Source organism: Pagrus pagrus, assembly GCF_965226575.1.
Source record: "Pagrus pagrus genome assembly, chromosome: 23".
Taxonomy (NCBI): Eukaryota; Metazoa; Chordata; class Actinopteri; order Spariformes; family Sparidae; genus Pagrus; species Pagrus pagrus.
In genome coordinates, this window is record NC_140205.1 from 7734482 (window position 1) to 7760762 (window position 26281).

At 41.6% G+C, this 26281-nt stretch overlaps 3 protein-coding genes across 6 annotated transcripts; 1 reads left to right on the forward strand and 2 right to left on the reverse strand.

Moving 5' to 3' along the window:
* Nucleotides 1-101: 101 nt before the first annotated feature.
* On the reverse strand, nt 102-6053 carry LOC311252902 (uncharacterized protein). 2 transcript variants are annotated; one of them, XM_084346538.1, is made up of 11 exons: nt 6000-6053; nt 4373-4477; nt 3169-3263; nt 2862-3072; nt 2519-2663; nt 2305-2437; nt 2095-2215; nt 1917-1995; nt 1516-1618; nt 1303-1426; nt 102-863 (listed from the first exon to the last, which is right to left on the reverse strand). In XM_084346538.1, exons 2-11 carry the CDS (start codon nt 4386-4388, stop codon nt 802-804), a joined length of 1089 nt encoding a protein of 362 aa, XP_084202664.1. In that variant the 5' UTR covers nt 4389-4477; nt 6000-6053; the 3' UTR covers nt 102-801. The 2 variants fall into 2 exon arrangements, with proteins under 2 accessions (XP_084202664.1, XP_084202665.1); XM_084346539.1 differs by having other exon boundaries at nt 1303-1423; nt 6000-6046.
* On the forward strand, nt 5377-7965 carry LOC311252903 (uncharacterized protein). The gene is made up of 4 exons (XM_084346540.1): nt 5377-5679; nt 6178-6271; nt 6823-6910; nt 7010-7965. Exons 1-4 carry the CDS (start codon nt 5607-5609, stop codon nt 7712-7714), a joined length of 960 nt encoding a protein of 319 aa, XP_084202666.1. The 5' UTR covers nt 5377-5606; the 3' UTR covers nt 7715-7965.
* A 1234-nt stretch (nt 7966-9199) lies between these two features.
* epyc (epiphycan) lies at nt 9200-25014 on the reverse strand. 3 transcript variants are annotated; one of them, XM_084346535.1, is made up of 8 exons: nt 24819-25014; nt 22092-22290; nt 14223-14394; nt 11725-11856; nt 10963-11121; nt 10669-10871; nt 10480-10575; nt 9200-9768 (listed from the first exon to the last, which is right to left on the reverse strand). In XM_084346535.1, the coding sequence occupies exons 2-8, from the start codon at nt 22281-22283 to the stop codon at nt 9598-9600; spliced, it is 1125 nt and encodes a 374-aa protein (XP_084202661.1). In that variant the 5' UTR covers nt 22284-22290; nt 24819-25014; the 3' UTR covers nt 9200-9597. The 3 variants fall into 3 exon arrangements, with proteins under 3 accessions (XP_084202661.1, XP_084202662.1, XP_084202663.1); XM_084346536.1 differs by lacking the exon at nt 24819-25014 and adding an exon at nt 23195-23244; XM_084346537.1 differs by lacking the exon at nt 11725-11856.
* Between the last annotated feature and the right edge of the window lie 1267 nt (nt 25015-26281).

The following is a 26281-nucleotide window of genomic DNA, read 5'->3' on the forward strand; positions in this document are numbered from 1 at the left end:
ATAAAAAGTCAAAATTATGAGATTAAAAATTGTAATATGACATAAAGTCATAATTGTGACATTAAAACTCATAGTTATTAAATGAAAAGTGACATCAGAAGTCATAGTTACTCCCATAATAAAGACTTACCATGGGAATATATATTTTTTTATTGAGGCTTCCTTCCATTCAGATCACATCGGTGCATGAATACAGAGGACAATACATTCGTATTGAGCAGAATAAACACTTAAGATCCAAGACTGAACTTCAAACCTTTAGCAAAAAGATCATATGAACTGAACCAAAGAGTCGCACATCGACCACCATATGGATTTTTATTGCATAATGTAACTGAGTCAAACAACACATTAAAGGTAATGTGAATTCATTTATATCAGAAGAGGCTGTGTTAAGATATGTTGCTGAATGTTTATCGTACAGTTTACTTACTTGAAAACAAAAAAACTAGCGGCAGTGGGCGAGTGAGTGATGTAAGTATGGGTCAAACAATAGTTTTGTTAGGCAGGTTGGTACAACACAGTCTGAGTGCAGGTTAGTAAGGCAGCATTGAGTTGTGAGCTGGTAAAGTTTCAATCAATCCGCTGTTTGGCAACCGAGTAAAAACATTTTAATAAGATAAAAGATCAGAGCACCCTTCAGTTTCATTTAATCCTACCCTCAACTTACTGTAAACACAAAATGAAACCTCCATGAGTCAACAAAACACCCAAAATAAATGAGTCCCAGATTGAAGTGATTGTCTGAACGGTAGTATTGCACAGTTGCTTGGCGTCTTTTCTTCTTGAGGTCATTAATAATCACACCAGCGCACGTCGGATGTTGCGCGAACGCTTGGTCTTGAGGTTGGTTTGTTTCATCACTGTGGGAAAAAAAAATATGAAGGAATAAATAAACAAATGCTCAAAGTCACGTTATCATACAATTAAAGGAGACTCTTCATGACTCTAGGCTAGCTGTTTCCCAGTCTTCAGGCTTTATGCTAAGCTAAGCTAACGTCTACTAGCTGTGGCATCATATTTAGCGTACAAACACGAGAGTGGTATCAATCTTCTCCTTCAAACTTTCTCATGAAAGCAAATAAGTCTATTTCCCAAAATGTTAAACTATTAGTTTATGTTCTGGTGCATCGTAGAGAGTCTCTGAGTCTGTGCACAGCAGGTCCGAACATGCTAAAATGCTAACTGTGTCACACAATTCAACATATGTGAGGAATTAAGTAGATTTAGAAGAAATCTGAGGAACTAGTGAACCCGTGAAATAAAGCTTTATCATCTTCTCTCAAAAAAACATGACTCAACCTCCAAAGTCCAGCTTGTAGGGGTGTCCTTTCACTTTGAAGGCCATGCTGCCGTTGGGGTTTTGCTGGTACTTCCTCTCGATGTCCTCGGTGGTCACTGAGCATTCAGTCTGAGTGCCGCTCTGCTGAAACAAGGCCATTCAAATCATGGTGGGTTTATTTTAGCAGTATGACTTAAAGACAAATAATCTCCTCCGCTCTGCCGATAACTCACCCTGCGCTTGTAGTCGTGCCACGCTCCGCTGTCCCCCTCGAACTGCCACTTTGGTTTGGTGCCCAGAGAAACGTTGTTGAGAGCCGAGGTTGCTTGAGAAACTCTGAACATCGTGACAGAATGCAGGAGAGAGGAAGAGTTTAACATCTCGGGATATACATTTATTCCACACCTACCAAGACTTAAACAAATTTGTAGCTGGAGCCCGTAGCAGGTTAGCTCGGTTTAGCATTAAAGCGGGAAACGGGGGGGAAAGCTAGCCTTGCCCTGTCAAAACACCCCCCAATTTGTATGCTAAGCTAACTGGCTACTGGTTGCAGCTTCATACTGTAGCTTCACTATCAATTCTGACTCTGCAAGAAGACTAACAAGCGAAAAACCAAAACAAAATCCAAACTCACCCTGCCGCTGCCTGCTGCTGTCGGTAAAGTGGTCGACGAGTGACTTTCCTCTTCCTGTTTTTTCCCACCTGCCGCATTTCTGACAAACAAAAAGAAAATCAAGCTGGTGTCTGAGAAGAAACAAACAATGTTTTACATGAAGAACCTTGTACGTGAAGGTTGTAGGAGCGTACTCCACCTCTGAATTTAATCTCTAAGGTCTCAGAACTGATGTTGAACGTGAAGGAGCTCGTCGGGTTACTCTGGAACTTCCTTTCTATGTCGGAGCACTTCACGGGATTGGTGTTGCCCTTCGAGTCCTGTCCACAAAAATGAATTTTCATTAATAGAGCAGACAAGAAGATAAAGAAATCAAAACTTTAATAAATCATGTCACACTCGGGCATACCTTTTCTCCATACTTGTGCCACTTGCGACGCAAGGTGCAGTACCAGAGCCACACGGTGTTCCCATCGTCCAGACGTCTCACTTTCAGATCTTTCCCGTGCACTTTCATCCTGTTGAAATCTATACTCACTGCCCTGTAGAGACACAGAAAGTTAGATCAATAATCAACATGTTTCTGTCCATGTTTAAATGTTTAAACACTGTGTTTTTTTTACCCATATGGTGTGTTGTAGATTTTGATGCTCTTGCTGTGGGGCAGACAGTACTGGGCCTCGATGATGTGATCGTTATCTATGTCCTTCCAGCCCCGTCCGTCGTTCAGCTGCCACTGGTAGTATCGGCCATCGGTCAGCTGTTGGGCTGGATGGAATAAATACAAAACAATTAGTTTTTGGTGCTGAAAACAACAAATAAAGGTTAGGATTTAATTTAAAGCTGCACCAATCAATATTTTCTGGATCAATAATGAATCAAATGACTACATGGACTGTGAAAGGTGATGGTTGTGGTGACGAAGCCACAGAGAGCATTTATATATATACATCCCATCCATCTAACCTTCGCTCTCTTCGTCTTCACTCGTTTGGTCCGCAGCCCCGCCTCCTGCAGCAGAGGACGCTCCTCCACCTGCGCTGTGCTTCAGCTTACATTTAGACCCGTAGCGACAGTTTCCTGTCAGTGCGTACTTGCAGACGTGCAGGTAAGAGCACTTGTTGCCATCGCGACAGCTGCCTTTGTTGTAATACCTGCAGGGCTGTCTCCCAGGAGACTTTAAAGGAAAACACAGAGGATGTTATTCATTACTGGAGAGGTAGACGTAGTTATAGTTGCATGCTCAAGAAATCTTCTCCGTCCAGAAACAAACCTGAGAATCACTTTCTTCTTCTGATCCGTCCGACTCGCTGTCTGACTCCTCGCTGACGTCAGATTCACTCTCAGAGGGACGTTCCTCGTCGGACTCTGGAAACAAATGGCACGAAAAAAAATAATCAAAAGTTTAGGGAAGCCTTTTAGCTCAGCGGCTACAGTGAAGAGTTCTCCGAAACTTCACCCGACATCCCATCGGCATGAGGGTGAGTAGATAATGACCTGATGATTTTTTATCTTTGGGTGAACTTATCCTTTAAATAAGTGTCATGACCATTCACGGAATTTTCTCTGTTCCAGGTTTTTGTTCACTAAAAACACTGTGAGGAAATCCCCTGTATTTCCAGCCATCTGTGGTATCACTGTGGAAAGTTTTTAGCTGCAATTTTTTTTTAATGCCTAAACAAACTAAATAACTCAAAACAATCTCATACTGTTTTACTTTGTTTATATGTGGCGGACCCTGCCACCTTTCTAGCTTCAAACAGTGTTCTGGGACCTTATTTTCCTCTGAGAACAGCTTGTTTATTCACTTATGGATAAAATAAATAGTTCTGAGTTTGTGTTATTACCTCATTAATATTGTAAATATTTAAAATCTGAGTTTGGATTTCTTCTACAAAACAACATAGTGCCCCTAAAACACATATATAGTGCATCTGCTGCCCCCTGCTGGATAATTAAAAGCTTGTTTTAGACTATATGGTCGTGATTTACCTGGTTAGATAACACTTGAGAAATAAAGTAAAGATAATAAGATAATGATTTAACACCATGTAAATGAGATATTACAGTAAAGCGTGATTTTAACCCACTATAGAGGTTGAAGCTGTTAACAGTTGTATGCAGATCCTGTGCAGAGGGCTCCCTTTTAAAGAAACGAAAGTGAAAGTTTTTCAAGTTACTCACAGTCACGGTGATATTAACTAATAAATGTGTACATAACACTTAAGATCTGCAACATTTACATCGTTTTTTTCCACTAATACGGCGCATGTCAGCACTTATTCTGAGTTTTGGTTTGATGTGAAGATCTATCACTGAATGTCTCATGTAAATAAACACACATACAGACACACACACAGTGGACACATAGCTCCTATTATGAAGGGAAACGAGAAGGAAGTGGTGACAATGGATTTAACACTGCAGATAAATAATAAACCAGTAACAACAGTAATTAGTGTTTGAAGGGTACTTACGGTGAGCAGTCGCCATTCTTTGGTTTGCAGTAGCCTACTTTCGTTTCATACTTTTCAGATAAGCTGCAGCCACACCCACAGATGTTTGCCAAGAGGCTGGCTCTGCTGAAGTGCCCCAGAGCAAAACCCCCCTCAGTCACGGGCTGGTTCAAGTCTGAAGGAATCTCCAAACATCCAGGACACAGTTTTTATAATTAGATTTTAATGTGTTTGAGTTATCTTGTTTTATTACTGTATGAATTGTACTGCTGTTAATCTTTTATCTGGAACTCCTCATGTTGTTTGTCTTGTAAATGACTTTTTTAATGATATATAAGTTATTATTATTATTATTATTATTATTATTATTATTATTATTATTATTATTTATTATAAAGTTAAGGAGGGAAGGAGTTTGTTGGTGTTTTAAGAAAACTCATGTATAAACGTTTCTTGTCTGTGTCTTTATTTCTCTGAAAATGAAATCCCCCTGGTTTTATCAAATGTGACTTTTTAGCTCAACACGCTACTGATCCCAGTTGTGCGGACATTGGTACAGCTGTCTCTGTAATACACTAATATATACTACAAGATCTTTTACTGTGATTCAGTATGTAATTTATATTAAGGGATGTATTTAATCTGGACCCTGAGTCTGTTTTAAAGTTTGATTTAAATGGAATTGAAATAAATATAAATAAATAACAGTGACATATAACTGAAACAAGGAAAACAAAGCTAAACAGATTAGTAAACACAGACATACATAAAGATACATATGTATACATGTAAAACAACATGCATTGTCTAAAAAAAGGTCAACATTTTATTGTAAACTGTAGGCAGGTTTATAAATAATGCAAAGGGAAATGGGAGTTCAAAAAGTGCTGGGATATTGTTTGGGTAATGTAATAAATTTAATTATATACATACAAATTAATCAAAAAATAAAGAAATTAAATTAAGCAATCAATTATAAGACCAACAATATATATAAACAGGGTGGAATACACAAAAAACTGCAGTCTGATCACAATATGTTGGAGTACACGAAACAGCCACAACGCCGGGTGGCGATAGTGAGCTGGTCCCACCATTGGCGCTACCCCGTCTGAAGGTGACGTCAAGGCGTTCTGTGAAAAACACGCGAAGAAGAACATAGGGTCCTTCTGGAGGAGCAACGACCGAGCGACCTTTTCCTACGAAGGGTACTTGAGGAAAAAAGACGAATAGGAAGGACAGAAAAACAGGGAAAATGGAATTTCAGGATCACGATTACACGAACAACACGTATGATAAAGCCAGCCCCTCGGAGTTCACTTATAAAAGTAAGTACAGGCGACAAGAAATGTCAAGTTTTAACAGAGCTAGCTAACGTTAGCGAGGGCACCTAGCAAGTGGGCTCCGCGGTGGAAGTACCCAAGAAGCATGCTTTCATCCAACAACATGTTTCAGCCCGGCCTCCACTTATAATGGAGGCTGTGTTTGTTGTGTACACAAACAAATAATGCACCATAACAGCCACGACACCAAGCTAAGATAATAACAAGTGACTAACAGTTGAGTTGTTGTTGTGAGCTAACACCTGTTGCATAGTTCATCTAACAGGGTGATGTCGTAGTAGGATAAGATGGTGATAGTGTCTCACCTGAATGAAATAGGAAAGAGCCCAGGTATTCTGTAGCCCCATTGAATATTAAAACAAATACTGACAATTGAGGTCACACAAGGCTGAATCACAGTCTGCACACTGCAAAACAACCAGCGCTGATTGCATGTATTACATTTCTAACTAACTTTCTCTCTCTCTCTCTCTCTCTCTTTAGTGAGTTCAAAGGAAATTGAAGACTTTGTGAAGCTGAGAGTTACAAATAATAACCTCTTCTCTGGGAGGAGAAACACTTCCATGTGGGCGTGGAGGTATGCCGGCAGGTTTACTGTGTGAAAATACAAAATAGATGCATGAACACTGCAGGAAGTACCATGATGTACCTGGAACGATTAATTGATTATTCATTGTAAACTATTTTAATCGTCGGTTCATCAGTGTGAGAAATCATTCAAGAAAAAAAAGGAGATCATCTGATTCCAGCTTTTTAAATACTTTCTGGTTTCTTTACTCCCATATGACAGTAATCTGGTGAGGGTTTACAATTGTCTTCGTCATACGTGACAACAATTATTTTGTTTCTGAAGATGAGTTTTTAATCATTAATTGTTTACCCTTTCTAAAAAGGTAGGAAACAGAGAAAAGTTCCCAAAGCTCACGTGACAAAATTCAAAATTCTTGTCAACATTCACATTTGAGGAGCTGAAATCAATGACTTTTTTGGTATTTTTACTTGAAAACAATGACTGCAACAATTAATAGATAATGACGATACACTTTCTGTCGATCAACTCGCAGATAAATCGCCTGATTGTTTCAGCTCTTGTGTTTTTGTGTGCCGTTGACATGATTGTATTTTCAGGGCCATCCTGAAACATATGGGCTTGCAGCACATGATGACTCACAGTCAAGCATCCAAAAAATGGGAAAACATGAAGAAAAGATATAAGGTGCAGTTTTGGGGTTTTTTTTATGTTTGTTTTTTTAATTTCAGTTATTTCAGCATTTTGACAGATTTCCTTCACCATTTCTTCTCTCTGCCTCCTCAGGGGCTGAAGAATCCTCCAGATGGGGTGAAAGTGTCCCCCGAGGTATGGCCTTACTTCTTTCTGATGGAAGACGCCATGCAGGGTCGGCTGGAAGGCAGCGCCCCCATCCTCAAGGCCCTCCCCAACGACAATAGTGAATACTTACCCTCCAAACCCAAGAAAAGAAAGGTGTCCATGGTGACAAACTCCAATACAGATTTGTTGGCGAACGGGCCGGAGATTGAGGTTTCCCTGAACGGAGATGAGGAATTGGAGGAGGAGGCGCAGCCTGATGGAAGCCAGGAGATAGATCGTATGATGCAAGAGGTGGACCAAGAGAGGGACATGATGGATAGCGAAAGACAGGTGATGGAGAAGGAGAAAGAGGTGATGGAGAGGGAGCGGCTGGTGCTGCACAGGGAGAGAGCCGTGCTGGACAGAGAGGTCGCCACTCTGGAACGTGACCGAGCCTCGCTGGAGAGGGAGAGGGCGATGATAGAGAGAGAAAAGGCGGTGCTGGAGAGGGAGAGGGCGATGGTGGATAAGGACAGAGACACTGTGAGCAGGGAGCGGCTGGCTCTGGAGCGAGACAAAACCAGGCTGGAGAAACTTTGTGCACCTAAAGAAAGGACTGAGGGGGATACAGAGGACAGCAGCCAGCGGACAGACTCGGACAGGAAGGAGCGCTTCCTCAGCATGTTCGAAAAACTTATTGAAAACTTTTGATTTGTGTGTTTTTTTTTGGTTTGTTTTTTTGCACAAAACCTTCCCTGAGGCACATTCAAAATACACATTATACTTAAAGGAACAGTTCACCCAGAAATGAAAATTCAGTCATTATCTACTCGCCCCATGCTGACGGAAAGTCAGGGGAAGTTTTGTAGTCCATGAAACATTCCTGGAGCTTCACAGCAAAACAGTGTTAAACAGCTGAGGCTGAGCTGAGACTTTTTTTTAAACACATAAAAACCGGACAATGGCTCCATACAGTTCATCAAGTGTCTGAAAGAACCTGAGATCCCAAATTGATTTGCGAAGATGTTATTTATCTAATTTTTAAACATGAAATGTTCAATATAGCTGCTGAGCTAAATATGTTAGCGCACACTCTGAAGTCTAAACAAGCCAAATCAAAACCAAAACTAAACAGACCTTAGATTGGTTTGCAAAGACAATATTTACAACCTTGATGTGCAGTCAGATAGTGTGTGTCACGCTTTTAGCTGAGCAGCTACAGTGAAGATTTCAGCTTTGAAAGCGGCGTCTGTAATGTCTTTTCAGACAGACAGTCTTTTCAGTTTTTTGCCAGATGAGCTGTTTGGAGCCATTTTACTTTATTTTAAAAAACATTCTAAAACAAATCTACTTCAGTTGTTAAGGAGAATGCTGTTTTGCTGTGAAGCTCCAGAAATGTTTCTTTCCAGCCCCTTGAGAGCGAGTAGATAAGGACTGAATCTTCATCTTTAGGTGAACTTTTCCTTTAAATGCTAACCTATGAGTTGTCAATGAAAACGTTGAGCCACTCCTAGTTCGGAGAGGTCTTCAAAACAACTTTATTCACTTGTGGTTATTCCATACAGAGCACACAATAGCAAGCTATTAGCATTATTCTTAACCCCATCCACAATCAAAATCAACAACCCCCGCCCTCCCAAATCAAACAATAGTCTTTATTTGATCGACTCGAGACATTAGAGTCTTTGGTTTAAGCTATTGTGCACGGTTGAAAACATCACTTTTTGAAATGTAATATACCAAATATTGCAGTTCATGTAAAAAAAAAAAAAAATTTGTTTTTTTTCCAGAATATATATTTTTATATTACAGTACAGACTTTACAACAAATGATTGTGTTTAAATGCGTCTTTTATTGCATTAGATACTCAATTTTACCTTTCATTAAGCTTCAGCTTAAATAAGTTTATGCTAGTATACATTTCCAAAAAGTGTTAGATTTGTCATTAATATTAATATTATTATTTTTACAAAACAAACATATTTAAACAATGTTACTGGTTGGTGTTTTTTTTTTTCTTGCCAGTCGTGAACAGACACTGAACAGAAACATACATGCCACGTGAGGGTTTTAATAAACTGATTTCTCCAAATGCCACCGGTTGTTTACTCTTCATCAAGTCGTGGAACAGTTTGGCTTTTGAGAAAGTTCTTGTGTGTGTGTGTGTGTGTGTGTGTGTGTGTGTGTGTGTGCGCGCGTGTTTGTATGTGTGTGTACATGCATTTTGGCGAGTGAGGGAACGAGAGAATGACTGTTTCAGTGTGTATGCGTGTGTCGCTGTGTTGCACCTGGCATTAATATCTGAAAAACAGGAAGGAGTTGCAGAAGAGCGGTTTATATGTGCTTTATCACCAGAATCTGACTCGTAATTTGTGTTTGTGGATGTTTATGTAACATAAATTTCCACACAGAGTTTTACTGATCCGTAGTATTCATCAGCAGCATTTTGAAATACGGTACTGCAATAAAGAGCAGGTGAAAAAATAGGTATGCATGTCTGCCTGTGTGGCCGTGTGTGTCAATATGTACAAAAGATGTGTGCATGTGGTTGTGAGTCAGTGTGCAAGAGTGTAGGTAATATGTGTCTGTGTGGTTAGATGAGATCCCCGATGGGTATACGGGGCAGGCAGACGTAAGCCTGCGGGGTCCTGCTGAGGTTGATGGGGTTGCCGTCCAGACGGATGTCCTCCAGTGCGTTCCTGATGTAGTTGAAATCTTTCAGGTTGCAGAACGTGTCCTCGTGCATCATTTGAATATTGTTACGCTGCAATCAGACACAGAGGAAGACAGACGGTGAGATAACACCACCAAGCATATTAGACTTTGATTAAAAGTATTATCATGATGGAGAAATTAGGTCGTTATAGATTAGAATAACGCATGTACGCAGCATCGTGGTATGAATTCTTAATTTATTTAATGTCTGGTTGCACAGGAATCAAATCTGTTTCCTCAGAGGAGAGTTTTGATGCCGGGTTAGTAAGAATATCTGGACTTGTTAAAAGCCAGGTTGTAAACATATGTACTGCAATTAGGGCAGTCATGTTACCTATTAGATAGATACAAAATAATAATAAAAAATCAGTCAATGAAGATGTTTCTCTTCTGATTAAAACTCTTTCCCCAAAACTACATAGTGCACCTTTAACTCATTACTCACAAGATTTGATCATATGTGTATTACTAACATAACGTGAATATCGTGATATCATGACACTCCTTTCCGCAGTATAAAGACAAATCATGTAATTCATCATGTAACTTCAGCGTAGCTTCAACCACTTGAACATAAGCAGGGGTCTAATTAGATAAATTATTATTCCAGATGACCTTTTCAGTTGAATATTTTCATATCAAATCTGAACTATGAAGTGTTTTAAACCCCGGGAATGCAAAGAACCTGCATTATCCTTTCAACATGTTACTTTCAGTGTTCACCAGTGGTTGATGAGACATGAGGTCTGAGCAGATGTACCTGTAGGTGTAGAGATCGCAGGCTGTCTGGTAGAGGCACAGGGATGTAATCAACGTGGTTGTCTGTTAGGTACAGGTACAGCAGGCTCGTCATATCCTGGAGACAAGGAGAAAACATTTAAATCATTATTGGCTCTGGCCTGTAGGTGCCAGTATTGTTAAAGAAACTTGCGATAGCAGCTGTACATACCTTGAACGCCTCGTTGTGAATGCCCTTGGTGCCGATGTTGTTATGGCTGGCATCGATCAGGGTCATGGTCTCTGGGAGAGAAGGCAGCTGTGCGATGTGATTTTCTCGAATCACCAGCTCCTCCAGCTCGGGGAGACCCATAAATGCTCTGTCATCGACGGACGTTATCTCGTTGGCGGTTAAGTCGATCCTCCTCAGCTTGTCTGGAAGGAGAAAGATAAAGGTACAACAATTAAATGCCTAAAATTCACCTTTATATTTGGTTCCCTGCTCTTATTTTCATTGAAAACATACTCATGAAGGCGAAGTCGGACTTGTTGATCTTGGTGATTCTGTTGTAGCGGGCGTAGAAGTGAGTGGTGTCTTTGGGAAGAGGTGGCACACTATCCAGCTTCAAGTCATCGCAGTAGACCGAACCACCAAGGCACGTGCACAGCAAGCAAGTGGGCATACCTGGAGCACATGGATAAGAAGGAGACGAAGGGAGGGAGGGAGGATAAGTAAGAGTAAGAGAAAGTCAATTAAGATCTTTCTCGTCTGATTAAAATTTCTTCCCCAAAACTAAAAAGTGCCCCTTTAAAAATACACATTTGATTTTATCACATAATAATCCAACACCTCTTAAATCACTTCTGTTTCTTTCCATTCTTGATTTGTCATAGTTGTTGGCAGGAATGGACCCTAACGCTGGTTGCCAACCGCCATAATACAGCAAAAAAAAGAAGCAGCTAACTAGCTAGCTACTATCGCAGTGTGTGGCTACTGTCGGAGGAGATGACAAACAAACGAGGGTAGGGACACTGACAAAGCTAGCTCTAGCATAGCGTTAGTCTATAGATATTGCAAAAATGTTGTTACCGTGAAATCTTTTGGCCACGATAAACATGCAGCGAATATCGTGATATCGTCATCTTAACACTCAAAAAGACAAAACAAACAACAGGTCCTAATCCAGGCCAAAGTCCATCAAATGGTGTCAGGATATGAAGTTCCAAAAAGACCTGACGTTTCTAACATGCTCCTCTGAATTCAATGCCTGTGTTGTTCAATACTGACCTGTCCTGTCAATCACAGGCTCATCGGGCTCATCAGGTTCACTAGTGTCTGGCAATCCAGAGCCCACTGACCCTTCTACAGTGCCAGCACCCTCCTGAGGGGTTTCTGGTGTAGTCGGAAGCAGCCCCTCCTCTTGTTAGAGACAAGATTAGGTGTTAAAGAAACAGGTTAGATCAGCATGGACATGGAACAGGACGTCTGGCAATCAGTAGCCCACTGTTTGCCGCAGTGATAAGTTACATACAGTATATTAGCTTATTAGCAGTGTTAACCAATTGTTTGTGGGATTTAACTGATGAATTGAAGTTAAATGAAAATGTGTTAATAACATGAAATGTGATCTGCTGAGTGGTTACAGACAAAATGCTTGTTAGCAAAGAACAAAAAACATTTTTTGGGTAAGCCAGCTGAAATGGTTGGTAGTTAGAGTATCAGTTGCCTTCGTGGTGGTGGACCAGGATAGATTACAACAGTGGACGTAGAATAAATTATTATACGAGAAAGGTTCTTGCAGTTATAACTCAAATCATTGCTCAAGTAATGCTACTACCCCTTTTCCACAAACAAGGTGCCAATGCTGGAGCCAGTTCTTGAGCATTTCCGTTTCCTGAAAAAAGTTCTTGACATGCAACATCGGCTAAAATTTCATAAAACAAAGAGTAATGATTGATATAGTTTGCAGTTGGAAGTGTCCTGTCAAAAGCTTTGCAAAAGTCTCTGGGATCTCTTGCATCAATTGGCATCCATAATAACTAGCTAGCAGTCTTCTTCGCTGATTGCTTTTGTGTGTCCTTGTGCACGGAACAAAGAAACGGGAACCAATGCGTAAGTATGCCACCAAGTATGCAGTTATGTCGAAGCCGGGGAAGAGAATACTAAAGCTTTCAAAGCTGATTCACAAGAAGATATTTACAAAACTGACAGACACTGGTTCGTCAAAAGATTGATTGGCTCCCTGGCCCAGCTTTGGCACTGGCACCTTGTTCAAATATTTCCCTTTTTGATATACTTCCTTGCGTGTGAGGTACAGTCTTTAGTTTTTACCCTGCCTTTAACATATCTCACACAAGACTAGATTAGATACTGACCTTTATCAATGTCAGGGACCAGAGTTACTGTAGGGACCTCTGTGTCTCCAGAGCCAGAGACACCAGAAGCCCCAGAAGCTCCAGAGAACCCTGAGGTTCCTGAAGCTCCTGAAAACTCCCCAGAAGCACCTGATGCCTCGCTGGGGATAGTCTCGGGAATGAGCTCCTCCTCTTGTTAGAGCCAAGGGTTGGGGTTAGGAGACATGAGATTAGGAGGGCAAGAGGTGAGATGGACCATCAATCAGCCAGTTAATCAATCAATCTCACACACATTTCAGATAAGACAGAAGTTTGGAAGAAGCATGATTATGAGAAGCACAAATTCAGTGACACACAGTGGAACAAATACGTAAGATTATAAGTGAAACAATCAACATTTAACACAGTTAAATGGAATTTAAGACATTAAATCAACATAAATCACATTGATTAAAGTTAGGGAAAGCGATTCTGTCTCGAGTCTCATTGCCAGGTTGTCAAATACCGACCCGAATTTCGGCCCAAAGCGTCAGTATTTGACGACTTGTGAATGAGACTCAACAATCAACTCAAAATCTTCCTCCAGAATCGCCTTCCCTACCTTCAAGACAGGTTATTGCTACACAGATCAAGATATCTGCTTTGTGAAAGAACTAACCTCCGGATATCAATGTTATCCCTGAGTCACCGGACTCATCCCCAGAAACCCCAGAGCTTCCAGAGGCTCCTGAGATCAAGAGATCTCCAGAGAACCCAGAACCAGACTGGTCCCCAGACCCTCCAGAGCCCAGATCAATGGAAATCCCTCCAGAGCCAAGATCTCCAGAGGCAGATCCTGACATATCCCCAGATATCAATAGATCCCCAGATAGCAAGAACTCCCCAGATCCCCCAGAGCTGAGGAGCTCCACAGAATCTCCGGAGATCAGGACAATGTCACCAGAACCCCCAGAGGCGCCAGAGACCAGTAGGTCTCCAGAGCCTCCAGACCCAGAAACCCCAGAAGCTCCCGAGGCCCCAGATCCTACGGAGCCCCCAAAATCCCCGGAGACATGAAGGATGTCAATGGGCGTCAGACGCAGCTCCACCTCTTGTTAGAGACAAGATTAGGGATTAATAAACAGACAGAGGACACTGAAATGGACCACACGATGATGATTAGGTTAATGATCAGAGACACATGGACACTGTGATTGAAAAAGACACATTTAACCATGAACAGCTAGTTAAATGGAAAACATGCACATGGAAAAGATGATTGTTGACGATGATTTTAGAGAACAGATTAGTGTTTTTTTTGTGGGTGATGCTCCCTTTACAACTCCACAGGCCCAAGAAAGAGCGATGGCCCGTCTCAAACCGAGAGAACTTTGGGTATCGAGTGACACTATTCATGGTCGTGCAGACCTAAAGGTGTGTGCTTTTTCAGACCTTTCTGTGTGTCTGGGCCCATGAGAACCCCGGAGCCCCCTGAACCCTGAGGGATGAGCTGGGGTTTCAGGGGCATCTCTTCCTCCTCCTCCTCTTCCTGTTCTTGTTCTTCCAACGAGGCTTCGGGTACAGGGTAGTTATAGTCGGGTGGGGCCAGTGTTCCAATCTCTATCTGAGGGAAAGACAGCAGCAGTGAGTCAAAAATGTAGGAGCATCAGAAAAGTCATATTTGGTCTGATAGAGGTCGTCTCTACATGAAATAAATCTATAAAAGTTGGTCAAAGTAATCACTTGGCTTTGTGTTGGTTCCATTTTTACTCATTCTCATCACCTTTTGCTCTGCTCTAAAATGAAATAGTTAACCTGCACATATCAATATATGTAAAACTCTAGCCTATGTAAATGCAGCAGCTGTGACTGTGAGTGTCTTATCCATCAGATGAAAGGTCAGCGGTTCAATCTCCAGCTCCAGCTGCTTGTCAAACTGTCCTCTGGCAAGACAATGAACCCCAAATTGCTCCATATACGAATTCAATACACGGGTGTGTTAAAAACGCTTTGAGTAGCAATCAAGTCCATTTACCATCTTCTCTATAATGAAACATAAATACAAGCCTTAGTTATTGAAATGTCTAGCACTGATTTCAAGAGATCAATCAGAAAATCAGTTCTTCCCTACAGAAAGCTGAAGTCACGACCCTTCAGGTTTGCCTCATGGGACCTTACTTCGAGAAAAAAAACAACTTTTGTCCTCTGCAAAAGGATGGAGAAAATGGAGGATGGATTGATGGATACAAGGCAGGAGAGAAGTTAAGCATTCATCACAGATGGTTTTTCATTAATTTCCTTCACTTATTAATGTCTGCATGTAAGATGAAGTGGTTCTGGGACCCCTTCAGTTCATCTCATCACCACTCAGTTCTCCCTTTCTTTCTCTTTATCTGCTATCTTTGATTCACAGCAGTCAAAACACACAAAAACGGAAATCAAACAACAGGAGAATTAACTCTATGATCTGACGTGACAACAGTTCAACTTGATCCAGAACAAGATCAGCATCTCCACTATTCACACCACTAGATGGCAGCAAAGTGACCGGATTTAAGCATCAAGCATAGAGACAGCATTGACCACTCTCTATGAAAGGCCACAGAGGACATTTTCATGGCAGAAACAGCTGGTGACCACACTTGGCACCAAACATTAGCACTTTCTGAATGTGCATTTATTTATTAAATATGTTTTTTCCATAACAACAGTGACAGATGGGAAACAGGGAAAAACATCTTTATTTTTAGCCTTTATATGCATTCAGTTATCTCCTTCATCGTGAACTCATTACTAATGGAGGGATGCTTACAAATTACTTTTATGTGAGGACAGGACATTATTTTATTTTGTTGTCTCTATTTAAAGGTATTGAATTCATTCCTCTGTGTGGAGAAGCAGCATATATTTTACATATTTATTTCAATATATAAGGCACCGTGCTACAGTACATGCTCAACCTGGATGTAGAAGTGATACTTGAGTAAAAGTATAGATATTGTGCAAGAATATTACTTTGGTAAAAGACAAAATATTTGATATTGAGTGTGTTTGACTATTAAAAGTACAACTAAAAGTAAATTATACATATAATTAACTGTATGTATGTACTTTATACTCAGGGTGAGCAATGATCAGGGTTTTGTTGGTTACTTTAAAAATGTATCCTGATACAGTTACTAATTACCTTTTAAAAAATGTCATAAGTATGGTAATCCATGTATTACAATATTAAAGTCATGTATCTTGATTACTTTCTGTTACTTCTGGATTACCACAATATCAAACAGAAAAATCAATGGGATGGCTTTTATCTAATCTTAATAACGAGCGTGTCTTTTCTTCCTGAATGCAACTGTAATCTAATTACATCTTTCCAGTTACATGTACTCTGTTGCTCCTCAATCCTGCCAAAGATCAGCCTGTCCGATTACCAGATCCGATATTTTCCGGTTATCTGAATCAGTGAATCTTTCGGTGCAACTTTGGCTGTGATGCTGTAGTCTGCAAAGTAACTAGTAACTAAAGTTAGACAAATAAATGTAGTAATAAATTACCAACATCTGCCTTCTAAATGAAGTGGATTGGAAGTATAAAGCACAAGTTGAGTAAATGTTCTTTGTTACATTCCATCACTGGGAATGGAAATACTCAAATAAAGTACAGACACCTCAAAACTGTACTAAAGTCAATGTATATATTTACATTCCAGCTCAGGTTTAAGGAGCGCTTTGATAAAAATTTAAGGACTAGACAAACTGCAGAAGGTAAATCTGAGGAATTAAGTGCACAACCATGTTTACGTCTCCTCTACCTCATTTGAAAATATCAAATTACTTGATGAACTACAGCTTAGCACCTTTGTTTATCAAGCAGACCAGAATTTATGTTTTGAAATAAATTAAAAGACAACACTGCCAAACCAACCAAGCGTTATGAATTACAGTGCTCTTTGTTTCCCTCATTAAAAGCTCCAGGTATATCCATCTGGTCTTACAATTGCATTTGCAGTCACTGCAATAACTCTTTCATGTTTTGGTGTGTGATCAGCCTGCAGTTCCATCGTCCTCCAGACGAGGGCAACGAACCCCCACACACCGCCGCAGGTAACACCTGACACTCTCTCATGGCCAACGAGGCGGACTCAACCCTCCGAAAGAGGGAATGGTCCTTGTGGAACCAAGACTCACATGGTAGCTGCAAGAATCCATATTTTAGTCTTTTCAGCCCCTTTCGACCACAGAAATCAGATGTCAGCAGGCCAAATATACAAATGCATATCAGTACAATCATGCAAGTCAAAAAGGAACAGCCTTTAAAAGATGGGTTACAAGAAGTATAACTGACTAAAAGTCACGCAGAGAATTTTAATGCAGCAATGAAAAGATGGCCAGCACTGAAAGTCACATTTTAAAGCTTGGCAGGGAGACAGTTTGAGATACAACAAGGTGGGCCATTGAACAGTCCTGCACAGAGTTAGCTCGCTGCAGCTCTCCCCTTCATTTCCCCCTTTCCCCAAAGCAAACATATACACCCGAGGGGAAAGAAGAGGCGAAAGGCTGGCAACCAAAAATACTGAAAAAAAAAAAAAAGAGCTCTGGAAGCAGCATGGGAATACAGAATGAACAGGGAGAGACGGTGAATGTGAGCATCAGGCTGACGCCAAATGTTATGTTGCTGCTGTAGGTTAAAGTTTATCAGTCAGTAGATGCATTCAGCCAGGTATGTAAAGTTTTAGCAACTCAATCTTTCCAAAACAATCTCACACTGGTTCAGCAGCTGCTCCCCTAACAGCAAACAAAATGATCTGCTGAAGTAGCGTTGACCACAAAGGAAAAAGTCTTCGGTCTAATTAAACGGCATGCGGCAAAATTTGAGTCACATTTATGCGTCACTGTGAAAGCAAACGCCAACAGGATCTCTGTGCTTAAAGGATGTAGATTAAAGGAAAAGTTCAACATTTTGGGCAATACATTTATCCACCTTCTTAGTGAGAGTTTGATGAAAAGTTTGACAACAGTCCATCTCTACAAATAAACGCCGGCCACAATGACAGATAATCTTCAGGAAGTTTCTGCGATCAAGAAATAGTGACACATAACCTGTTAAAGATATAATACGTAACATTTCTTTATTAAAATGTCTAAAAAAGGACGACACCTTTCTTCTATATTTTGTTAAGTTTTAGGCTTACAAGGTGACGGTGTGTTTCAGTTGGTCGTCTGTCGCTATTGGTCAAGAGTGAGAGACTGAGGGAGGAAGTCAGTGAATGAAAGTAAGTGTAACGCAAATAAACCTCATCTACGAACATTTTTGCCTGAGTAAATCAATTTTCATTGGCAATAGATCGTATTTACGTGGCGGCCATTTACCTCTTCCTCAGGGTGGGAAGCTCAAATATCGTACTACTGTATTCCAGGTCGCAAGTTGTATACACATAAGGAATCGGACAAAGTGTTATAATTTCACCACATCCTGATTGATCAGCAACTGAAAAGATGACAGATAGTGAAAGTCTGGAGGGACCTGACTTTCCCTGATAACCCGTTAGCTAACGTTAGCATTCAGCCACTTTCGCGCTAACATTCCTGCTTGAATACATCCTGTGCGTTTCACTTCCTGGTTTAAATAAATGTGTCCAAGACGTCTGTTGATATTTTAGAATTAATCTACGCCTTTCCTGTCATATCATGTCATACTATCAAACTGTTGTGTTAGCTAGGAAGTTGTTGAATACTATAGGTTATCAAATATGCAGTTTTACCTTGAAATATGGCAGACGTCCCTCCAAATTTTCACTTTCTACTATCTATTTTTGGGACTTGCAAACTGGAACACAGCAGTAGGACGGATGAGCTTCCCACCCTGAGCGCCATGTCAGAGGAAAATGGCCGCTGTGTGAATATGGTCAGTGTTGGTGGCTTAACAGTGAGGACAACAACTCCCATGATCCCACGCTACTTAAGTCTTTTGTTTTGTTTTGATTAAGGGATCCCTAGCAGCAGAAATTAGCCTAGACACTATGCGGTTAAATGACAACCTGTCGCTTTTCGACTTTTTAATAAATGTGATGTAATTAGTATACTGGGACAGAACATTGCTCCATTTCCGGTCTTTATGCTAAGCTAAGCTAAGCTAACTGGCTGATGACTGTAGCTTCATTTCTAACGCACAGACTTGAGAGTGGTATCCATTATCTCAGAAATCACTGTATTTTCAAGTCAGATTGAACAGACATGACTATGATACTGCAGCACAAAAAAACAGCTTCGGACATTCCTGAGAAACTGCTTTGACGCAGTCTGAACATCTGGATTTCAATATATATTGTAGAGGTGTAAATGTTATCTCGCCCAGCCTTTGTACAAATACAGTTAAACGTTCAAATTACCAGCTGCAATTAATTAACCTGAAATTCAAATCAAGACGAAACGATGCAAGATCAGAAGATGCCTAACTTAGTCTAAACTTTTCTGAGTGCAGCAGACTGCTTGGATAACACTGAAGATGAGCCTTAACTTCTCTGAAAAGAGACAAGCCCCGAGGAGAAAGAGCAGAAATACCAACAGATGGATGTGGAAAGTAAAGAGTCAGCATTCCAGAGGCATGGAGCTCATCATCGCTTCATTTCTCCCCTGACATCTGATGTGTGTGTGTGAATAAAATCCATTTAATCCTCTCTCTTATTAAGCAACAAGTCTATCTGAGGATCTGCCCTCTCACCTCTGACTGTGCTGTCAAAGACACAAAGTGACAGATCTGTGCAATATGCTGTTGTTTGTTCAGGACGAGAAAGGTTCCAGTAACTCTAATTGTTCTGTTTCTCCACTTCCTGCTCCCACAGACTCCCACAAAATCTTATGCAATGTGCTGTGTCACATCCAGGCTTGTTAAACACAGAGACTTTATCAAAGCCATTCGCCTGCAACACATTACAACTTTCCCACACCGAGCACTGTCATGTGTAACACTCGGCTGTAAATCTTCGCGCACCACGGCTCATTTTAAAAACTCAAATTCAGGCTGCGGTTGTACCTTTTTGCCACGGTGCATGACAAAATAATTCACCGATTTATGTTGTTTCTAGCTACGAGATCTCGTCCAATCTGCTAAGTCTGCGTTTGATTGTGGGTTTGGGTTTAGATAACAGCAGTGGTGTGAGTTCAATCCACATCAGGTTCAACTTAAATCGCTGGAAGCCTGCTGAAAATCCGATGTGGACTGTTTGCCTCGTGCCGTCTTGACACCGCCTTGGCTTAATTTCCTTGTTACAAAGAGGTATAAATGAGAACATGAAGCCTTGCTAAAGCGTGCCATGCCAGCGTGCCCTGCAGGATTGCCACATCACAGTCAACTTGAGCTGATTTAAAGGTTCTTCTGGAATCCATCATCCAGACTTTCTGCCGACTTTGTTCTCCGCTCATCTTTTAAAAGCCGTGGTAGGAAAGAAAAGAAGTCCCAGAAGGTGCAGCAGTTCTTGAGTTTTGCTCATTTTGCAGCACTATGTTCAACATAATTTGAGTAACCAGTAAAGGCATGCTACATTTACAACAAAATGATCCCATACTCTCTATTTTCTTCTATACACCTGCTACTGCTCCAAATTCTGCAATCTGCACTCACTAAACACCAACATGTTTGGTTAGAAGTTGTTCCTTCCTCAATTGCTGCAGGCAAATAAAAAACATTTCCATCACCGGGGCATTCATACCGCTTGACTCTATGAAAACTACTCCAGAGGCAGAAGAATTCAGCCTGTGGAGATTCGAGGGCATGTAACCTAAATGGACACTGGCCGAGGAATAAAAGTGGAATACTTTGGCTACGATCTCGCATAAAATTGGAAAGCAGCTTGCCATTTTCCAAATGGCCGCTTTGAGTATCAGCGGGATGTCTGTCTGCTCCATGAACCTTGTGACCTCGGTTCAAAACCAGCCAGTTAACCAGTATTTTGCCATCAACGCTGTGATTAGTGTAATCTGATGGAAATCAGGACTTCTGGGGATAATATCAACCTCCATGATTTAAAGTGTGAGTTGTAGATCATGTTGATGTGACATCATTTACATTTACACATTTACGGTGATGACAGAGTTCCTTAAAAGTTTGTGAATTCAAAGGGAAAAATGAACAGTTGATCAACTGTGAAAGCAGCTTATTACAACCCATAGTTACATTTCTTGTTAGGCGGCGACCTCCAGTGGGCATAGTAATTATTGCAGCAGCAAAGGAGGAAGTTAGGTAAAGTAGCATCAAGAGCTACAAATCCATTTACGAAAGTCAATGGTGATTTATATTACGTCCTGGCTCAACTTCTTCACAGCAGCATTGTAACTTACGTAAGGAACCTAGTCTGCTTTGCACTGTTGTACTTTCAGAGCAGGTCAGTGTCTTTCACCCTAATGGACATGCTTATGAATATCAGAATATTCGTACATTAAAGCTCATGTTGATTTTGAGTCTCATTCCCAACTTGTCAAAGACTGACGCTTTGGGATTGTAGGTTGGGTCACCAGCCATCTGAAAGCATCAGTATTAATCAACTCTCTTACAAAAAGCAGCTTTGTTTTGTTTAATTACATGTCTTAACTGACATTACATACGTAATGAAGGTATCACAATGTTTTCCTAAACCTTACCAATTAGTGTTGTTGCCTAAGCCTAACCAAAGTGCGAGACAAAGGCTGGGTGCGCCTGACGCTGGTAAGCTGCAGGCGTCATGTTGGTTTTGGGAACGGTGATACAGTATAAGTCGTTTTGGCAATTGACCTATTCAGTGGTTTAGGTATGAGGATTCGTCGTAAATAGGCCGATTCTGCCGTCTGAAGTGTTTTCTGCAGTTTTCTGGCATCACTGTAACACAGCACAAGTCGATTAGCTTCTGTAAAGCCTGCCAGTTCTTATGAAAATTCTGTAATTAACCTTGATCCGTACCTCAAACCATGCCATGTTGGGTAATTAATTTGAGGGATTTTGGCCTGGAAATTTATGAATTTGATCTTTAAGAAGGTGCAAGAACCCTGTGAACATTACAATGAAATGTTTGTTTGAAGCGTCCTTCAGCCAAAAAGTGAGCACTGGTAACCATCAAGAGTAAATTTGATATATCTCATCAATGGAGTCTGTTGATTTTGTAGTAAGAAGCACCAACAGCAATATTCATTTACTTGAACTGCCAATACAAACTATGAATCTCTTTGATTGCAGTGAATGTGTCGTACTGACAAAGAAAAGGGTTGCCTCAGTAATGCAGTAATCAAAGGCCAGAGCATTTGGAGCATCGTCTCTTGTGCTGACTGATTGACCGATTCGGTTTCTTACCTGAGGATCATCAATCGTCAGCCCATCGTCGTAGTCATAGATATCCTGGTTCTCCGAATTTAAATTGTCTAGATCCGCATCGTAGTTGGCGCTGTCATACGAGTCCAAGTCCACTTGTCGGGAAAATCTGGGGCTGGCCACCACCGCTTTGAGGACGAAGAGTCCCAACACGAGCCGCACGAGCATCCTCATAGTCCACCTTGACATGGAACAGAGAGAAGGGAAGTCAGAGGGTGGACCTCCATTGAAAGATAGACAGTTGTAGATGCAGCACAGGACATTGCATGGTGTCACAAGTTGAGTCTGCACTTTGTTTTTTGTTCTCGTTTGCCTCGTGTAGCTTACAAGTTGCTAAGTTGAAAAAGGAACAAAAATGTATTCAGCTATGTATTCAAATATAGCTCAATAGGTGCACTTCAACAAGGCTCGTCTTCATGAAATATGGGCTGTATAAGCAGTCTACTGTACTTAGACCAGGGCCTGACATTGGGTCACACCACTAAGGTCAGTGAATTCATTACTGAGGTGCAGACAGCTCGACAGATCGAAATATGAGGGCCTCTTGCCTCGTTGTAGCTCGAGGCGTACTGTTCCGGGGAGCAGCCATCTTGGCTCAAATCAAAGCTCGCCTGTGGTGTGTCAAAGGTCAGAAGTCAGAGTTGATCTGATAAGGAACCATGGGAACGTTTCCTTCAGTCTGCAGGGTTAAACACAAATCTGCTTTCAGCCTGTAGGTTTTTGGGTTTTGCTTCTTCTCCAATAACACACCGTTAAAGCTGCTTTAGATTCCTGTGTTTTTGGCCGGTGCTTTAATTATTTTTCCCAATCACACCAAAAAGGCTTTGGCAAGAAAATCCTTGGCAAGAAACTTGAAATGAGGGCGCAGACAAGAGGGGTCTTTCTGTGCTTGAATCTAAAATTAGCATGTATGATTTTCACTGAGCGCAGATCTTTTATGCACTGCCCTGACCCAGATAGCTCCTGTTCATAATCTTGTTCATTTCCTTAGTAGCACAGATCCGCCGAGCTGAACGAGAGTGATTTAGTTCAAAAGTGAGAATCCCTTATGGGAAGTGCTAATCAGATTAGCATATGTTAATTACCGCTTAATTAGCCGGCACAGCTGACTTTAGCCTTAGGAATCAATCAACGTGTCAGTCGGGAATTTTTCATAGCACGCTGATGGCAGGTGTAGCCACATCTGAGGCGGTGTGAGATAGAAGGTGTCGAGTCCAAGAAGAGGCAGAAGAGTTGAAAGAGAGTCCTCCAGGCCGGGGCAGAGAAACGGAGAGCAAGGGGGGAGGGAGGAAGGGAAGAAAAGATGCAGAGACGTGGACAAGATGTTGGCCCTCAGGGTTAGATGGAGAGAGTGAGGAAAAGACTGAGCGAGAGAGAGAGAGAGAGACAGGTTTCTGACTCACTTACTCGACCCCTCGCCCTTTACAGAGGGCCTTTATGAGGCCCAGTCGCTGCCTGTCTCAGCACTCAAACTCCAAATTCCTCCGAGGTTTGTGGACAGGATGGCAGTGAGTTACGGCTGCAAGGAAAAGCTTCATTCAGCAGCGAGCGTGCTCAAACACACACGCACACGCGCACACACACACACAAACACAAACGCACACATTCACACACATTCGCGCACACACTTGGAAGGACACATCCTCGCACAGATGCACACTCTGTCTTAACACACCTATCTTTCAGAGGGAGAAAACTGAGAAACCTCTGCTGCTATTTTTGGGGGGATGAGGACAGATATAAAACAAAAAAAGAAACACATGTTCAAGGGCTATTTAAGTCATGAATCTAATCTTTGTCTTATGCAAATTATGCAAATCAATCCTGCCATTGTGTCTTGGAAGTGTCCAACATGAACTGAGTGCACCCTGTTGAGAAATGCTTGGTTAGCATCCTCGCTGAAATAGGCTTTTCTGTCATGAGGGTACGAAATCCAGCATGGTCACACTGAAAGAGGGACTATACTTAAGACAGAGGTGTGCTTTTATACAGGCCATCACAGTGTACAGTGTGTTGAAACTGTGTATGAGTGTGTAGCCTCTAGACTACCTCCGTGTTATGCTTGGCTCCGCGTTGGGCATTCCTGATATCCAGTGATTCTACCTTGTTTCCGCAAAAGCCATAAACAAACTCGACAGACGTCCCTTTGCTACGGGTGAACTGGTAGCTGACGTGTGTGTATCACGAAAAAAATGTTTAAACAAATATACACATTATTCTGTTCTGAGAGAAAATGTAACCCTAACCCTAACAAAAATAAGATTCTTATCACAGTTTCTGAATTTTTTTTTTCTGAGTTTCTTTTTTTTTTATTTTAGCAAAAATGGACAAAAATACTTCAAAACTTCTAGAGGCAAAAATGATTTTTTCTTGATCAGAAAACAACGCTGTCAAAACTGCAAAATGAGTCACCAAGGCTGTCACTAATCCAAAAAAACACCTGTCCAACACTCACACCTGAATCACACCTACAAAATCAGCCAACAAGAACGCCAAAGGACCACAAAGACATCCACATTTCAGTCCCCTTCCCAAGCTCCCAAAGCAAATCCCTGAGTGAAAATAAAGCAGCTGCACCAACAACCAATTAGCCAAGTGGCCTCTATGCAAACCCTGAATTGCAGTGTGTTTGGAGGGGCAAGTCGAGCCACTCTCCCTGCACCAGAGAGCCACTGAGCAAGCATGATAGATAGCACCAAGAACGCTTACCTCTGTCTCCTGCTTTCCCGAATGGTCCCTTCAGCCGTGATGGAGATGCTGAGGGCTCCGGGACTTGGCCAATGGTGAGAGGTCGCGCAGGGTGCCTTGAAGAGGGAGGGTTGGTGTGTTTAGTGTGTGAAAGGTGTGTATATGTGTGTGTGTGTGTGTATGTGTAGGTCTGTGCGCTGTGGCAGACCTGAGTGCCCTGCCGCTTATGTGTGAAGGTAGGCACTGAGACTGATTGGACCAGAGCAGATTGCTTTTGGTCACTCGCAGTGCACCCACCCCACACTGTACACACACACATGCACGACCCTGTCAAACACTAACACACACACATCAGACACAGAGAGAAAGAGAGAGCAAAGGCCCCCCAATGGCAAAGTACCTTTTTTATCCCTTACAAGAGTATCCTTTATTTTTCTAAGAGTGTGGCTCAATCAGACTGAAATATTTGTCCGCCTTTTCCTGAGGTGAAACTCTGGCATGTGTTGCTTTCATGTATGGGGGGGATCTACGGGGCCCTTGTACACAATGGGAGCTCTGTGAGGAGCCCCTGTTAGCATGGTGGTGAGAGGAAGTCCCCGCTTGGAAGAAGGCCTCTGCCCTCCCTTTTGGTTGAAGCTGCTTTCTCTTTGCACCGTCGCTCGCTAAACGCTCTGCCTAACCTACAGATCTGAGTTCTGTCACTGGAGACCATAATTGTCCGGAGAATGAGCTGATCTGGGGAGGTCAAGGATGAAGATACGCACGGAAAGTGGTCCTTGCTACATGCACTTGTAGATCGTCTTCAGTGTCCATTGTCCAAACAAAAAATAGGACACACACACACACACACACACACACACACACGCACACACACACACAGCTACTGGCTAGCGTTACCCTGTCAGCTTTATTTGGCCCCGATTTTGTCTCAACCTGCCCACCGCTCTCTCTCTCACTCCCATGGTAACTCTAGACCTTTTGATGAGTGAGGGGAAAAGGACGTAGCGGGAGTGCCAGACATCCTTCTGCACCTGCCATATAAGCTGGGATTTATATTCAGGGCCTTTCTTCTGCCAAGCATTCTGAAAAGGCAAAGAACTGAATAAAATATCATCCCAACATTATCTTGACACAATGATTGATGCACACAGTATATGACCGAGTGCATTGTAAAGAGCCCGAGAGGCCCTGCGGAGTTGGGTCCAATCTGTGGGAGCTTTGGTGTAATAATTGACAGTTAAATGGAAATGTTATGCTAGCAGAGACATTGATTATGCCTGATCGTTTATTCTCGAAGTAGACGTTTCTTGATGTGACTGGCAAGTTCAAAGTCCTTCCTCTTTGCTTCTTCTTCTTTCTGTCCAACTTGTGGTTTGTTACCACTGAAGCTGAGCGTCCATTTATCTTTCTTTTGTACTGTCTCGCCATCTTGATCTTATCTGTTGAGTATCAGAACATAATACTAATAATCACTCATATATTTG

What these genes read in the sequence shown, in the direction of transcription:
- LOC311252902 (XM_084346538.1), bottom strand. An exon ending in ATCTACAACACACCATATGG is followed by an intron (nt 2,438 to 2,518) that starts GTAAAAAAAACA and finishes GTGTCTCTACAG; the next exon opens with GGCAGTGAGTATAGATTTCA. An exon ending in GGCACAAGTATGGAGAAAAG is followed by an intron (nt 2,216 to 2,304) that starts GTATGCCCGAGT and finishes TTTTGTGGACAG; the next exon opens with GACTCGAAGGGCAACACCAA.
- LOC311252903 (XM_084346540.1), top strand. Translation starts at nt 5,607, where the DNA reads ATGGAATTTCAGGATCACGATTACACGAACAACACGTATGATAAAGCC. An exon ending in CTCGGAGTTCACTTATAAAA is followed by an intron (nt 5,680 to 6,177) that starts GTAAGTACAGGC and finishes CTCTCTCTTTAG; the next exon opens with TGAGTTCAAAGGAAATTGAA. An exon ending in ACTTCCATGTGGGCGTGGAG is followed by an intron (nt 6,272 to 6,822) that starts GTATGCCGGCAG and finishes TTGTATTTTCAG; the next exon opens with GGCCATCCTGAAACATATGG.
- epyc (XM_084346535.1), bottom strand. Translation starts at nt 22,283, where the DNA reads ATGAGGATGCTCGTGCGGCTCGTGTTGGGACTCTTCGTCCTCAAAGCG. An exon ending in GGGCCCAGACACACAGAAAG is followed by an intron (nt 11,857 to 14,222) that starts GTCTGAAAAAGC and finishes GTCTCTAACAAG; the next exon opens with AGGAGGGGCTGCTTCCGACT. An exon ending in GCCTGTGATTGACAGGACAG is followed by an intron (nt 11,122 to 11,724) that starts GTCAGTATTGAA and finishes CATGTGCTCCAG; the next exon opens with GTATGCCCACTTGCTTGCTG.